A 17013-nucleotide genomic window follows, 5' to 3' on the forward strand; every position below is an offset into this window, starting at 1 on the left:
TAAAAAAAAAAGAGAAAAAAATGTGTTTTGGAGCCAAGAGTAACATAAGGCATTGTTTGTAAAGTGATTTTATCAATGCACAAGACATTTGTTGGTAATTTTTAACCACAGCCTAACGGAATACTTCAGGCAACATGTCAATGACAGTGAATCATGGTTTCTTCCTGGATAATGTTCCTAGTGGACAATTGTTCGATAAATACATGATTCATAGTACCCTTCCTTAAGACATGAATACACAGATACTGTCTGCAAATAACTGATCTTTTAAGTTTTGATTCCTTGATTTTTTCCAGATGTTATTACCAGAGGATAATCCCTCGTTTTGGGACAGTCTTGCTGTTAGCACCTCAGTCTTTCTTATAAGGATGAAGACATTCAGTCTTTTCATATCTCCAGTGGCCTAACACAATGTCTAGCACATATCAGATTCCCAAAAATATATTTTCTTATAAGTATTTTTGTCACCTTAATAAGATGTTAATTAGCAGGCAAATCCTTTCCGTATGATTATATTAAATACTGCATTCCTGTTTACATTGAGATCCCAATCAAATGAATAACAATTTCTTCAGTGTTTTAGAAAATGTAGTCATTTGTTGAGGCTAGCATAGTGTTTAAATGAAATACAATGTCAACGTTTGTGGTTTTTGTTTTTTTAAGAGACAAGATTTCACTATGTTGCCCAGGCTGGAATACAGTGACTATTCACAGGCAGGATCATAGCACACTGTAACCTTGAACTCCTGGATTCAAGCAATTTCCCTGCCTCAGCCTCCTGAGTAACGGGGCTGGAAATGAATCTCTTAATGAGACAGATGGGATTTTCTTTTTCCTTTTTTTTTTTTATGTGAAAAGAGAATCTCTCTCTGTTGCTCAGGCTTGAGTGCAGTTGTGTGATTGTAACTCCGAGTAACCTGGTACTCCTGGGCTCAAGTAGTCCTCCTGCCTAAGCCTCCCAAGAGTTGGCACTACAGGCCTGGGCCACTCTCCTGGCTACAGTGTTACAGTTTCAATTGATAAAGTTTAAAGTTTAAAATTTTAGGTGGAGATTGGAAGAGACATACAACTCAGTGGGGCTATACACACTTTTTAAAGTTAAATTTATATTTGTGTATCTTACTCCTAACAGGTCAGTCATTGGCACCATGAACTGGAATAAAGGTGGTCCTGGCACTAAGCGGGGATTTGGCTTTGGAGGTTTTGCCATCAGTGCTGGGAAAAAGGAGGAACCCAAACTCCCACAGCAGTCCCACAGTGCCTTTGGGGCAACCAGTTCTTCTTCTGGATTTGGAAAGTCAGCTCCACCACAGCTCCCTTCTTTCTACAAAATTGGATCTAAACGGGCCAACTTTGATGAAGAAAATGCGTAAGTGGTAATTCCTGGTATTGTAGCAAAGGTTGGGCTTTGAGATGCTCATTCTATCAGCAGAAATTGAGGCAGAGAAACTATTTGTTTCTAAATGATTTCTGAAATTACATATCTCACTGAATTCCACTGTTCCTAATAAGTTAAATTATCACGTTTACTCATTTGTAAGGAATATTAATGCCTGTCGAGGTACTTATACCTTTACTCATTCAGTGAATTATGTCCTACTGGGTTGTTGCTCAATGTGGGATTAGAAGCCATTGGAAACAGGCCAGGCATGGTGGCTCATGCCTGTAATCCCAGTACTGTGGGAGGCCAAGACTGGCAGATCATCTGCGGTCAGGAGTTCGAGACCAGCCTGGCCAATGTGGTGAAACCCTGTCTCTACTAAAAATACAAAAAATTAGCCAGGTGTGGTTGGCACAACTGTAACCCCACCTACTTGGGAGGCTGAGGCAGGAAAATTGCTTGAACCAGGAGGCAGAGGTTGCAGTGAGCCAAGATCGTGCCATTGCACTCCAGCCTGGGCAACAGTGCAAGACTCTTGTCTCAAAAAAAAAAAAAAAAAAGCCATCGAAACATAAATATGGTTGAAAAGTTTTATGTAATTCTTGGGGTTTTGGTTTTGGTTTTGGCGGTCTTTTTTTTTTGGAGGCAGAATTTCTCTCTTGTCACCCAGGCTGGAGTACAGTGGTGCAGTCTTGGCTCACTGCAGCCTCCCTCGCCTGAGTTCAAGTGTTTCTCCTGCCTCAAACTCCTAAGTAATTGGGATTACAGGCACAAGCCACCACACCTGGATCATTTTTGTATTATTAGTAGAGACAGGGTTTCACCATGTTGGCCAGGCTAGTCTCAAACTCCTGATCTCAGGTGATTCACCCACCTCGGCCTCCCAATGTGCTGGATTACAGGCATGAGCCACCACACCTGGCCTAGTGGTCTTTACTTCAGTCTTTTACTGACACCATATTAAATTGTTTTGTAAACACAGCCAGTTGTCAGAACTGATGGAAATACAAGTTTGCCTCAACATCTAAGTCTTTAAAACTATTGTGTTGGAACATCTGATAGTGGTAGAAAAATCTCGTATTTTCCCCATAGTTCTCATAATTGGTAAATGCTTTTTACCAATTACCATTTTTAACTTCCTGATACAATAATGTGGTTAGAAAAGCTGGGATTTAAGGGTTTGAGTTCTAATTTCTATACAAAATATCTCTCTTTGCTGAATCTGAAGAAATCTCTTGTTGCTATTTCACCAAGCTGGTTGTGACACTGCCTCACTGCTTGAGGAGTTTTTTTTTTTGTTTGTTTGTTTTGAGATAGGATCGAACTCTGTCACCCAGGCTGGAGTGGAGTGATGTGATCAAGGCTCTCTGCAGTCTCGACCTCCCAGGCTAAAACAGTTCTCCCACCTCAGCCTCCTCAGTAGCTGGAACAATAGGCACATAGAACCACACCCTGCTAATTTTTTATTCTTTTGTAGAGACAGGGTCTTGCTCAGGCTGGTCTAAAACCCCTAGGCTCAAGTGATCCTCCCACCTCGGCCTCCCATAGTGCTGGGATTATAGGCATGAGCCACTGCACCCAGCAGATTTTAATTGGAAAAAACAACTTTTAAGACTAGAGTTTAGCCGGGCGCGGTGGCTCAAGCCTGTAATCCCAGCACTTTGGGAGGCCGAGGCGGGTGGATCACGAGGTCGAGAGATTGAGACCATCCTGGTCAACATGGTGAAACCCTGTCTCTACTAAAAATACAAAAAAAATTAGCTGGGCATGGTGGCTCGTGCCTGTAATCCCAGCTACTCAGGAGGCTGAGGCAGGAGAATTGCCTGAACCCAGGAGGCGGAGGTTGCGGTGAGCCGAGATCGTGCCATTGCACTCCAGCCTGGGTAACAAGAGCGAAACTCCGCCTCAAAAAAAAAAAAAAAAAAGACTGGAGTTTAAAATTATTTGAAAATACACAGCAATATTTTAGAAAGCTGATATGTTATTCAAGAATCAAATATACAAGTAGTGTTTAAGGTTTAGTAAAGTTAAAAATCATTATTCTATATAGCAGTTAACCAGCTCAAGCTATTTTTTCATTAGTTAAAAGGAACACTATATACAGGAGGCTGAGGAAAGATGGCTTGAGCCTAGGAGTCTTGAGGCTGCAGTTAGCTATTTTTGCATCACTGCTCTAAAGCCTGTATGACAGAGTGAGACTGTCTCTAAAAACAAACAAGAAAACCAAAAACCTATGCAAATGGCTATGCATGAGTAAATATGTATGTATATGGTATATGTTAATGCATATGTAATTACATCGTATAGTTTATAGTGTAAATATGCCATTGATACATTAGTGTATATAAGAGTTACTGTATAAAAGAGTATGCATAAGCATGTCTACTATATATTTTAGGCCAGGTGCAGTGACTCATGCCTGTAATCCCGGCACTTTGGGAAGCTGAGGTGGGTGGATCACTTGAGGTCAGAAATTTGAGTCCAGCCTGGGCAACGTGGTCAAGCCCCATCTCAACTAAAAATACAAAAATTAGCTGGGTGTAGTGGCTTGTGCTTTTAATGCCAGCTACTTGGAAGGCTGGGGCAGGAGAATCGCTTGAACCCGGGTGTTGGATGTTGCAGTGAACAGAGATTGGCACTGCTGTACTGCCTCCTGGGCAACAGAGCAGGCTCTGTCTCCAAAAGAAAAAAAAAAAAAAAAAAAAAGAATATATATATATATACATACACACACTATATAGTTTATATTATTGTTACATATAGTCATATATTAGTGTGTATATAGCATAACAGTTAAAGCTTTTAAAATAATTCCTAGGAAGACTTGAAATGCTTTAACTTTTTAAGATGTGGTTATTTATTTATACTAATAATTGGTTGTATTACTGTTTAATTTTGAGATAAAATCTAAACAGTGGTTTTAGTTTATAAAGAACTGTAGTGACATTCTTTTCTGGAATGTTTGTTAAAGAGAAAGTGATACCTTATCCACCCTTTGAAGTTGTCCTTTCTGAATACTTAAGTATTACTGTAAATCATTTTGGATTGAGCACTTAATTTTCTTTTTTTTCTTCTTTCTTCTTTTTTGAGACAGAGTCTCGCTCTGTTGCCCAGGCTGGAGTTCGGTGGCACAATCTCAGTTCACTGCCACCTTCGCCTCCTGGGTTCAAGCAGTTCTGCCTCAGCCTCCTAAGTAGCTGGGATTACAGGAGTATGCCACCATGCCTGGCTAATTTTGTATTTTTGGTAGAGGCAGGGTTTCACCATGTTGGCCAGGCTTGTCTCGAGCTCCTCCTTACCTCAAGTAATCCACCTGGCTCAGACTCCCACAGTGTTAGGATTATAGGTGTGAGCCACCATGCCCAGCCTGAGCATTTTTCAATTCCGGAAGTTTTGTCAGTCCCCAGAAAATAGTCCAGAACTTCTGAAGTTTTTAGTCTTACAAAAATCTCTCTTAAGTTTTTATTAAGGATTGTAAAGGATAGACTGAATTTCTAATGTTTCATTTAAAAGTTTCCTTTTTAGCTGAGTGCAGTGGCTCACGCCTGTAATCTCAGCTCGTTGGGAGGCTAAAGCAGGCAGATCACGTAAGGTCAGGAGTTTGAGATTAGCCTGGCTAACATAATGAAACCCCTGTCTCTACTAAAAATACAAAAATTAGCCAGGCGTGGTGACAGGCACCTGTAATCCCAGCTACTAGGAAGGCTGAGGCAGAAGAATCGTGTGAACCCGGGAGGCGGAGGTTTTGGTGAGTCAAGATTGTGACACTGCACTCCAGCCTGGACAACAAGCAAAACTCCATCTGGAGAAAAAAAAAAAAGTTTTCTTTTTTCCCATAGCACAGCTCTTTAATATTTGTCATATTTATCTAACAGTGATCAGTAAGTTTGTACTGAAAAGTCTTCCCTTTTATCAGAACTGGGAATATGATTTGACTGTACACTATTGAAATGGAGTATCTGTTGTGATTACTTTTTTGTAATATTGAAATTTTGCATGTATTAAGTAGTACTTAATAATTAGGTAATTAGCTAGAGCCTTGGAGGTCTCTAATTTGATCTGCATTAAATCTCCTAATAATAAGGTACACCATAATAAAAATTTTTGCTAAGTGAACGATTTACTGATCCCAAAGTAAACATTCACTTTACCAATTTGCATTCTAATTGTCAGCTATTTTGAAGACGAGGAAGAAGACTCTAGCAATGTTGATTTACCTTACATTCCTGCTGAAAACTCACCAACTCGCCAGCAATTCCATTCCAAGCCGGTAGATTCTGACAGTGATGATGATCCCTTGGAGGCATTCATGGCTGAAGTCGAGGCACGTATCAACATGTTTCATTAAAATATTTAGCAGTTAGAAATAGATCGTGTTAATATAGTACTTCAAACCTTTTTCAAAATTTGTTTTCTAGTCTTTTTTTTTTTTTTTTTTTAGAATTTTGGTCTAGTACTCTATAGTTTCATATGTCTACTTCCACTTGCTGTGTAGTACTTTTGCGATGATTAGTGTCTAGAAATTTGAACTGTAATCCATGAATATGGTAGCTCTAGATGTATATGTGTGTGTTTTATTTTAATAATCTTAGCATATCCTTAAATGTAATTAGTACCTCATTCAATCTAGCATTTATTAAGTACATATTTATGTTAGATAATTGAACTTAAGGAATTTGCCAAAATTACAAATTCTATATTCTGTAGGTTTTTTTCTTTTTTTCTTTTTTTCTTTTTTTTTTTTTTGAAATGAGGTTCTCACTCTGTCACCAGGCTGGAGTGCAGTGGCACGATCTTGGCTCACTGCAACCTCTGCCTGCTGGGTTCAAGTGATTCTCCTGCCTTAGCCTCTCAAGTAACTGGGACTATAGGCACATGCCACCACGCCAAGCTAACTTTTGTATTTTAAGTAGAGATGGGGGTTTCACCATGTTGGCCAGGATGGTCTTGATCTCTTGACCTTGTGATCCACCCGCCTCGGCCTCCCAAAGTGCTGGGATTACAGATATGAGTCCCCACCCAGCCTATTCTGTGGTTTTAAATATTTTTTCTTCATCAACATTGATGAGACCTCCCTGTAGAAGTTCAACCTCATGACCACCTCCTTGAAACTCTTCTCACTAGGCGTTTGTGATTTTGTGTTATTTTCCTTTTTCTTCTTCCTGATTTTTTCTGTTTGTTTTTGTTTTCTTATTTACTTTTTATTGTGGAAAAATTTAAACACATACAAAGATGGAATAATAAAATGAACTTTCATGTACCTTCAACCAACTTTATTAGTTAACAACTTTTGGCCGCTCCTTGTGTTATTTAATCTCTCCCACCACTGATTCTTTTCTCTTTTTTTTTTTTTTTTTTTTTTTTGAGGCAAGGTCTTGCTCTGACGCAGGCTGGCTAGATAGAATACAGTGTTGTGGTCACGGCTTACTGCAGCCTCAAACTCCTGGACTCAAATGATCCTCCTGCCTCAGCCTCCTGAATAGCTGAGTTTATAGGTATGCACCACCATGCCCAGCTAAGTTTTAATTTTTTTATAGAGGTGAGCTTTTGAACTTCTGGCCTCAAGTGATCCTCTAGCCTCAGCCTCCCAAAGCGCTTGGATCACAGGCATAAGCCATTGTGTCCAAACCAATTCTGTTTTGGTTTATTTTTAAATTTTGGTTTATTTTATTTTAAGACATATAATTTTATCCATCTGTATTTCTGTGAGAACACTCTTAAAAATTACAACCACCAGATTATTGTTGCACCCAAAAAACAAATCATTAAATATCCATCTGACTGTTATTTGTGATCCTTCTTGCCATCTTCCTCCAATTTTTCACATACAGAGGTCCCTTTACAGCTCTCTATATTGATTTGCTGTCTTCACTATACATTCCTTGGTGACCTCATTTACTTTTAAAACTTCTTGGCCAGGTGCAGTGGCTCATGCCTATAATCCCAGCACTTTGGGAGGCCAAGGTGGGCAGATGACGAGGTCAGGACAAGACCAGCCGGGCCAACATGGTGAAACCCTGTCTCTACTGAAAATACAAAAAATTCGCCGGGTGTGGTTGTGCTGCACCTGGAATCCCAGCTACTGAGGAGGCTGAGGCCAGAGAATTGCTTGCACCTGGGAGACAAAGGTTACAGTGAGCTGAGACTGTGCCACTGCACACACCATCTGGGCAACAAGAGCAAAACTCTATCTCAAAACAAAAAAACAAAAAAACTTCTCTGTGCGTAATTTACATCTTTAGTTGTATCTTTCACTTTAGTTTTGATTCTGCTATTCCCGAATCAGATTGGCCTTTTTTACATGCGTGTGTCCCAGTGGCACCTTAAACTCTATTCACCATCTTTTCTTCTTCATCTTTTCCTTCTCTTATTTCTGTGAATGACGTAAGTGTTTACATAGTCACCTTAGCTTAAAACTGGCTTTAATTTCTTCCTTTCATCACTGCCCCTTCATTTTTTTTTTTTAAGCAAATTATCAAGCATGTTTATTATTTAGTTTAATCCTCAAAATCATGGGAAATAGAAAAATGTATATATAAATATAATTTTTTAAACTGACAATAGAACGGAGCCCTAACATAATTTAAATCACTTGCCCCAAATTATATTGGTACTTAATGTGGCAGACCTGGAACTCAAATCTAATTTTTCCTTCTTAGTCCTGAAGGTCTAGCTCTTTCCCGTATATCATGCTGTCTTTCCTCTTGTCATTTGCCAAAATCTGTCAATCTTTATTATAGCCCTTGCATCTGTTCTTTCCTTTCTGTTGCCATTGTAGCCATCCTACTTTACATTCTTATAAATTCTCTCCCTGCTTTAGGCTCTCTGCTATCTTATTAGGTAGTATACAGTTGCAGATTAATTAGACCAAAATATGTTTCTTTTCATGGTATTCTCCTTGCTTAAAAACTGTCACTTTAGATGACCGGACACGGTGGCTTACACCTATAATCCCAGCACTTCGGAAGGCTGAGGCAGGAGGATCCCTCGAGTCCAGGAGTTCAAGACTAGCCTAGGCAACCTACTGAGTCCCTGTCTCTACAAAAAATAAAAAATTTAGCCAGATGTGATGGCATCTTGCTATAGTCCCAGCTACTCGGGAGGCTGAGGTTGTAGTAAGCTGTGATCATGCCACTGTAATCAGCCTGGATGACAAAGTTGAGACCCTTTCTCAAGAACAAAATGGAGCAAAAAACTATTACTCAGCATTTTGGGGGTCCAAGGTGGGAAGATTGCTTGAGATTGGGCAACATAGTAAGACTGTGTTAAAAAAAAAAAAAAAGTTCACTTAATTCGTTATGAAATAAAATCCTTTCAGATTTCTTAGTTACTTGTCTTCAACCAGAATACACCTTTCCTCCAAGGAAGATGTTGCTTTTTGTAAAATGTGAGCCAACATTTTTAAAATCAGGGATTTTGTCTAATAGTTCAGACTGTTGAAAAATGGACGATCTGGCAATATACTAAGCCTGTGTTTTTGTGTGACAGAAAGAGGCTGTTGCTGAGCAAATGGCTGCCTGCATTAGACAAGGCATGCTTTTCCTTGCTCACCATGGTTACGTCAATCCCTGTTTCCTTCTTAATGTTGAGGCCACTGTTTATAGAACCATTTGTCATTTCTCTCGCACTGTAATTTTTCTTTTCTTTTGAGACAGGATCTTTTGCTCAGGCCAGAGTGCAGTGGCACCATCCCAGTTCACCCTAACCTCAAATTCCTAGGCTCAAGCAGTCCTCCGACCTCAGCCTCCCAAGTAGCTGGAACTACAGGTGCATGCCACTACACTCGGCTGATTTTTAAAAATTATTTTTTTCCCAGGCTGGTTGCAAAACTCCTAGGCTCAGGCAGTCTTTTTGCCTTGGCCTCCCAAAGTGCTGGAATTGCAGGCAGAGTCTGTGCCCAGCCTCTGCATTGTAATTTTTCTTAGGATGGAGAATTATTTTTCTGAACTTAGTTCTCTATCAGATATCAGAAAGTAAAGCACTCAGGGTGACATAAGAAAAATTAGAGTACATTTCTGTAGAAGGATATGCCTATTTACTTATTTCCAGTTTGGTCTTTGAATTTCCCATCTTTGATTTTGAGCAACTTAAGTTCCTTACTGAAGATTATACACCTAATAGGTGGCAGAACCAGAATTCATCTCCAAACCCCATATTCCTTATGCAGTATCATTCTGTATCTAAGTTCTTGTAGCGCTCTGTATTTCTGCCTCTTGTCAAACTATACAGGATACTTACCAAACACCCAGACTATTCAGGACATACATGTGTACATAGTAGGTATTTAATTAATGTGTTAAGTGATTTATCCTAGGAGTAAAATGAATTGTCATATTTGAGATGTCCGGTATGCATTGTTTTTTTCTTTACCTTCTTGATAGATGAACGTTTCTTAATGGGCGATGTTTCCAAGAGAATCTGGTCTCATTATTTCTTGAGGTATCCCTAGTGATGAATTAAAAGAAAAATTAGCTCTTGATTTTCTGGGTTTAAATGTAGATTGATGGCATTACAAACTGGCATAACCCTTTGTGAGTGAAAGTTTCTAGAATGGCCTAAATTCTTCTGCTTGGCATTTTAATAGTTGAAGCTGTTTGGGAATTAAATCTTATTGGTACAGTATCATTCTTCGGGGTATCTTTTTGGTGTAGTATCAAAAGGGGTCTTGTGGCTGGGCATGGTGGTTCATGCCTGTAATCCCAGCACTTTGTGGGGCAGAGGCAACCTGATCACTTGAGGTCAGGAGTTCAAGACCAGTCTGGCCAACATGGTAAAACCCTGTCTTTACTAAAAATACAAAAATTCGCTGAGCATGGTGGCAAACACCTGTAGTCCCAGTACTCAGGAGGCTGAGGCAGGAGAATTGCTTGAACCCAGGAGCATCCTGATCTCATGTCACTGCACTCCAGCCTGGGTGACAGAACGGGACACTCACCTCAGAAAAAAATGATGGGGGAGGGTTGCATATTTTATGATAAAGATTTTGTCTGATCTTAGAGTGTTGTTGCCATTAATTCCTGGTTTCAGATGTCAATTTTTTTTTTTTTAAACGGAACCTATTGCCCAGCCTGGGGTGCAGTGGTGCGATCTCGGCTCACTGCTACCTCTGCCTCCCGGTTGAAGTGATTCTTCAGCCTCAGCCTCCCAAGTATCTGGGATTACAGGTGCCCACCACCATGCCCAGCTAATTTTTTTGTGTTTTTAGTAGAGATGAGGTTTCACCATGTTGGGCAGGCTAGTTTCTAATTCCTGACCCCTTGGGTGATCTGCCCGTCTTGGCCTCCCAAAGTGCTGGGATTAAAGGCGTGAGCCACTGCATCTGGCCCAGATGTAAAAAAAAAAAAAAATTTTTTTTTTTTAAGATGAGGTTTCACCCTGTTGGTCAGGCTGGTCTTGAACTCCTAACCTCAGGTGATCCGCCCACTTTGGCCTCCAAAGTGCTTGGATTACAGATGTGAGCCACCATGCCCAGCCCAATTTTTTTTTTTTTTTTAAGACGGCATCTCACTCTGTTGCCAGCTTGGAGTGCAGTGGTGTGATCCCGACTCACTGCATCCGAGTTCAAGTGATTTTCCTGCCTCAGCCTCCTGAGTAGCTGGGACTACAGGCATGCGCCACCACGCCCAGCTAATTTTTCTATTTTTAGTAGAGACGGGGTTTCACCATGTTGGCCAGGATGGTCTTTATCTCTTGACCTCGTGGTCTACCCACCTCGGCCTCCCAAAGTGCTGGGATTACAGGCATGAACCACCGTGCCAGGCCATCAAATTTTATAGGAACTATAAACTTTTCTAGTGCTTGAACTAGATGATTTATTTTTAGCCAGTGTTCTGAAAAAAGATTTATGTAGGCTTAAACAATATGTTCTACCACTGTTGGTGACCTGTTTCTTACGTTACATTGCTTATATCATCTTCAGTTTCTAGTCTTACAGCTGGTTCAGTCCTCTGAAAAGTAGGTTGTTTGTATGCCATGCTTCCCTTTAAAACAATTTATCTTTATCAGGAACATTTGGTTCGATAGAACACTCAACCATGCTGTGGTATATTTAGTGGCATTTTAAAAAAATCTGAGATTGCTGGAAAAACTCGTGGTGCTTTATAGTGAGAAAAAGTTGTGCAGAATGTGTATAACCTTGGGAAAAATTACTTAATTCTTCTGACCTTGATTTTTAAATGTATAATACAAATGATTAATTTAGATCAGTGGTCATCAATTTGTGGTATATAAGAATTGCCTATGGAAAATGTAAAAACTACATACATTTAACTCACTCCAGCCCTAAGAATTCTGATTTAGTAGGTGTAGAGCAGTGTTTTCAGCCTTGAGAATGTTGTTATTTGGCGCTGGATTTGTGTATTATAGAATGTTTAGCAGCCATCCTTGGCCTCTACAAACCAATAGCCTCAGCTGTACCCCACTCCCAAATTAAAAATGTCTCTAGACATTGCCAGCTGTTGTCTACGGGCAAAATTGCTTCAGATTGAGAACCACCTTTCCAGAGTCAGATGTATAAGGTCTTAAGGTACACTTTTAGGAAAGCTCATCTGCCTGAATTAAAAGTACTTTACATCTGTAATTTTATCATTAAATTATAAAAAGCAACCAAAGATTATATTTGTGAAGCAAGCATTTTTGTTCGTTTTTCCATGAGTGGCATATTATTACAGATAAAAATCATGTAGTTCATATACAGCCATGTTTGTAGAGCATTTTGTTATTTCTTTTTAAAAAATAATTGTCAAAGTGCAATTTGATTGTGTCAAAATGCACTTGTCAAACACATAGCTAAAGCTATTATGGCACTTGTTCCAATCTAAGAGTTGTTTCTTTCAATGTTTTTAGTTGATGTGATTGTATACAGCCTTTTGTTTCATTAGGATCAGGCAGCTAGAGACATGAAGAGGCTTGAAGAAAAGGACAAAGAAAGAAAAAACGTAAAGTAAGTTGTTTTCTTCTTCCTCACAAAGGTTACATGAAAACTGCTTAAGTATTGCAAAGCCTATTCCCCCAAAGTTTATACAGAAAAAATACTGAAGTACACAATGTCTTTATTTGAAGTTATTCCTATATCTTGAATACTTCTTTAAAAATAGAGATGGCAACAGTCTTCACATTTGCAATAATTAAAAAGTGTTCAGTTTGATAGAATAGTATTTGGTTTTTGACTGTAAATAGTTGTTTAGTAAACACAGAAATGAATTATAGTAGAGTTTAGGGGAGCGTAATTACTAAAGTTTGGGCTCATTGTTCTGAGTTTGTCTCATAATTAATATAAAATAGGTTAATGCCTATATGGTTGATTATGAGAAGTAATGGCAACTATGTCATGAAAACTATGTACAGTTGAACTTTTGAACAACACAGATTTGAACTGCATGAGTTCACTTATATGGGAATTTTTTTCAACCAACACAGATGGAAAAATAATATTCACAGTATAAAAACCTGTGTAGAAGGAGGGCTGTGGTAATACCTAATACCTAATTTCATTTTGGGAGTGACATTGTGCTTTAGCAACCATAGTTAGAACTTGAAGTATTTTATTTTCTGGGAAAGAGAAGTCTCCTTTTTGCCTTGATTAATAAACTCCTAAAGCTTTTTCTACCAGACATAGTGGGACTTTTTTCTCCCCATGCTTGGCAGTTAGGGCTTCAGTCCCTTCCCAGCGTTCCTGTGCTATATGGAGGTTTAGCCATGTTTTTGGTATTCACTGTATGTTGTATCCCTTCCACCTGCCCTACACTGGTGGTGGTGTTTGCTGGTTGCCTTAGGAATAGCAAGTGCTCTAGGTTTGGCAGAAAGTCTGATTAGAAAGAGATGGTTGTGGGAACTAAGCAACCATACTTTCCCTATAGCTCCTGATAGATACAGCAGGTGGTAATGACCCCCTTCTCTATGTGAACTATTTAGGAGTTTTATCCCCAGACTCATAAAGGAGTTAATGTAGTTTTTGTCTCCATCCCTAAGGTAACTGCTTTTGGCCGAAAACTGCTTATTGTAGAACTAGAAACTTTGGAGACAATAAGAAGGTTGGGACCTTCTTTATAGTATATGCCAAATGCAGGAATTTTTTTTTTTTTTAGTATGAAATGCTTTTCACAACCACATTTTTTGTTGTATGGATTCACAAAACTAGGATCATTTGGTATCTGTCTTTAGAAAGTTTTTATATCGGATTACCTTGTTAGTAACTACTGTTTCTAGGGATACCATATCATCCCATTTAAAAGAAATGCAAACTGCAGATTATAGAGTGAAGCTATACATATATATAATGGGTGGATAGTTTACAGTGTGCTCATTGCTGCTTTGTTATTGTTAGTGTTGAGAGTTCCTTTGCTGTATGGAATTCGACACTAATCTGCTGTAAGTATGGAGCTGGGTATGTGGAACATTTGCAGGGAAGTTTGTTTCTCCGCTTGTTTTTCCAGGGGTATTCGAGATGACATTGAAGAGGAAGATGACCAAGTGAGTTCCTATGCAGTATTTCTATCTTTTATTTTTATCTGCAAAGTCCATACTGGGGGCAAGCTAGAGCTTGCCTTCACTTGAAATGGCCATTCCTGACATTCAGCAGGGAGTGTCATTTGATTTGCTCCTTTTGTACCTGTGTGACCAATTGGTAATATATAGATTCACATGGCTTTCCCTTATATTGAAGATGGAATTTTTGATCAACTATGACATCAAAAGCAAATATGGGCTTTATTCAGCTTGCTTCTTTTTAAATCCAAAATTAATGTTTATTCTGTTAAATCAAGTGGTAGAGTAGTATGAGATATACTGATGACCTCTGGTAACATCTAACCTCTACCTCTTACTAAGAGTTCTGTTTGTGGTTCTTGTATTTCAAGATGGAACATTAATGACTGTCTGTTAGTTTCTTCCCCATTGTTCAGTTGTGGAATGATGAGAATCAGTGAGTGGTAGCCCTTTCCAGGTTTGTGACCATTCTGATTAGTGTTAACTTCCAAACTTGGATTATTAAAGCCACAGCATGATCGTGTTCTATGGCTCTGGGCAGGATTGATAAGACACCTCACTCCAGGAAGGCTGTGGAACAGACAGATTTGTAAATCTTCTATTACACATGTTACATCATTTTGTAGTACTGTTTAATTGATTTCTTCTGATTGTTTTTCTGAATATTGCTATGGTTAAAGGAATCATTACTAGAAGGATCTTGCCCTACTTGGTAGGTATTGTAACTGTGCAGTCATCTGGTACATTGTGTGCACTAATTACAGGAGCAGAAACATTCTCAGTTGTACTTGGGTGTGATTATGTTCTTGTGCTTTCCTGCAGGAAGCTTATTTTCGATACATGGCAGAAAACCCAACTGCTGGTGTGGTTCAGGAGGAAGAGGAAGACAATCTAGAATATGATAGTGATGGAAATCCGATTGCACCTACCAAAAAAATCATTGATCCTCTTCCCCCCATCGATCATTCAGAGGTATGGTGTTTCTTGCTGAATTTGATTCTTATTTCATGCCAGTACAATTTTCTTCAACTTTTAACATTTAGGCTTTCCCAGTAGTGGAGTATTCTTACATCATGGGCATATGCATCTTGTTGTCTCTACTAACTGGTTGAGCCAAAAATTCCATGAAGCTTTATAGCCTATCTTGTTCAAAGTTATAGCCGAATCACTTACATTTGACGTTGGAATTAAAACTTTTTTTTTCCCCCAAATAATCGTACTTGTTTTTCAGAATCAATACTTAACATCTTTATTTATTTATTTATTTATTTTTTGAGACGTAGTCTTTCTCTGTTGCTCAGGCTGGAATGCAGTGGCATGATCCTGGCTCACTGCAACCTGTGCCCCCTAGGTTCAAGAGATTGTCCCTGCCTTACTTAGCCTCCCAAGTAGCTGGGATTACAGGTGCCCACTACCATGCCTGGCTAATTTTTTAAAAATATTTTTGGATAGAGATGGGGTGTTGCTGTGTTAGCCAGGCTGGTCTTGACCTGATCTCAGGTGATCTGCACACTTTGACTTCTCAGAGTGCTGGAATTACATGTGTGAGCCACTGCACCCAGCTGTGACATCTCTCTTTCAAACTGGGAATATTTTGGGCTTGTGTTTACTGTTTTTTTGTTGTTGTTTTTGCTATATTGCCCAATCTGGCCCCAAACTCCTGGGCTGAAGCAATCCTTTCACTTCAGCGTCCTGAGTAGCTAGGACTACAGGTACATGCCACTGCACCTGGCTTGCATTTATTTATTTATTTATTTGTTTTCTAGACTGAATCTTGCTCTTTCACCCAGGCTGGAGTGTAATGGTGCAATTCTTGGTTCACTGCAGCCTCCGCCTCCTGGGTTTAAGCAGTTCTCCTGCCTCAGCCTCTTAAGTAGCTAGGACTACAGGTGCCCGCCATCATACTATTTTTTGTATTTTTAGTAGAGATTGGGTTTCACCATGTTGTCCAGGCTGGTCTTGAACTCCTGACCTCAAGTGATCCACCTGCCTTGGCCTTCCAAAGTGCTGGGATTATAGATGTGAGTCACTGTACCCATCTGCACTTTTTTTAAAATTGCTATGCATTTTTACTCTTGGTCCCAGATCTGGGGCAGATGAGAGTCTATGTCTTCAAAGTGGAACCCGTAATTACAGGATCCTTAAGGAATGAGGACATCAGTATACCCACTTGAAAAAAATGTCAGTGTTTCATCCAGGTTAAATATCAGCAGAGATCTTAGATACACTGAGCTAGAGCAGTGGTTCTCAGTGTGGATCAAGGACCCCTTCCAGGGAACCTACAAAGTCCAAACAATATTTATCATACCAAGATTATTTTCCTTTGTTACTGCATCAACATTTGCATTGTTGGTGTAAAAGCAGTGATAAGTAAAACTGCTGATGCCTTGGCATGAATCAAGCCATTGGCACCAGACTATTCTAATAGGCATATTCTCCCCTGACAGACCATTGCAGTTAAAAAAAAAAAAAAAGCCAGTGTCACTTAAGAATGCCATTATGGCTGGGCACAGTGGCTCACATCTGTAATCCCAGCATTTTGGGAGGCCAAAGTGGGCAGATCACCTGAGGTTGGGAGTTCTAGACCAGCCTGACCAACATGGAGAAGCCCTGTCTCTATTAAAAATACAAAATTAGCCGGGTGTGGTGGCATATGCCTATAATCCCAGCTACTCCGGAGGCTGAGGCAGGAGGCTGAGGCAGGAGAATTGCACGAACCCGGGAGGCGGAGGTTGTGGTAAGCCAAGATCACGCCATTGCACTCCAGCCTGGGCAACAAGAGCAACACTCCATCTCCAAAAAAAAAAAGAATGCCCTTATGAAACAGTAAAAATTATTAAATTGTTACCCTTGAACTACATGTCTTTTTATTCTGTATGGTAAAATGGAAAGTGTGCATAAAGCATTTCTGTTATGTACCAAACTGATAGTCTTTTGAGGAAAAGCCCTTACGTGTTTGAGTTGTAAGGTGAGCTAGCTACTTTTTTTCATAGAACACGATTTTCACTGGACAAAATCAATGACACTTCAAGGAAAACAATTGAAAGTATTTATTACCAATGATAGACATTCAAGCTGTTGGTCAGACGCAGTGGCTTACACCTGTAATTTCAGCACTTTGGGAGGCTGAGGCAGGTGGATCACTT

At 39.6% G+C, this 17013-nt stretch overlaps 1 protein-coding gene across 2 annotated transcripts in view; it reads left to right on the forward strand.

Annotated features, from left to right (window-relative positions):
* The window catches only part of DDX42 (DEAD-box helicase 42), a 46825-nt gene that overhangs the window by 11746 nt on the left and 18066 nt on the right, over positions 1 to 17013 (forward strand). The window contains exons 2-6 of one of the 2 annotated variants that reach the window (XM_003942440.4): positions 1133 to 1369; positions 5555 to 5705; positions 12262 to 12323; positions 13816 to 13852; positions 14690 to 14839. In XM_003942440.4, coding sequence (XP_003942489.1) covers positions 1149 to 1369; positions 5555 to 5705; positions 12262 to 12323; positions 13816 to 13852; positions 14690 to 14839 — 621 coding nt within the window. In that variant the 5' untranslated portion in view covers positions 1133 to 1148. Of the gene's footprint in view, positions 1 to 1132; positions 1370 to 5554; positions 5706 to 5742; positions 6877 to 12261; positions 12324 to 13815; positions 13853 to 14689; positions 14840 to 17013 lie in introns of those variants that run through there. The other variant, XM_074388833.1, reaches the window with a different exon arrangement.

This window comes from Saimiri boliviensis, chromosome 17 (assembly GCF_048565385.1).
Source record: "Saimiri boliviensis isolate mSaiBol1 chromosome 17, mSaiBol1.pri, whole genome shotgun sequence".
NCBI classification, from domain to species: Eukaryota; Metazoa; Chordata; class Mammalia; order Primates; family Cebidae; genus Saimiri; species Saimiri boliviensis.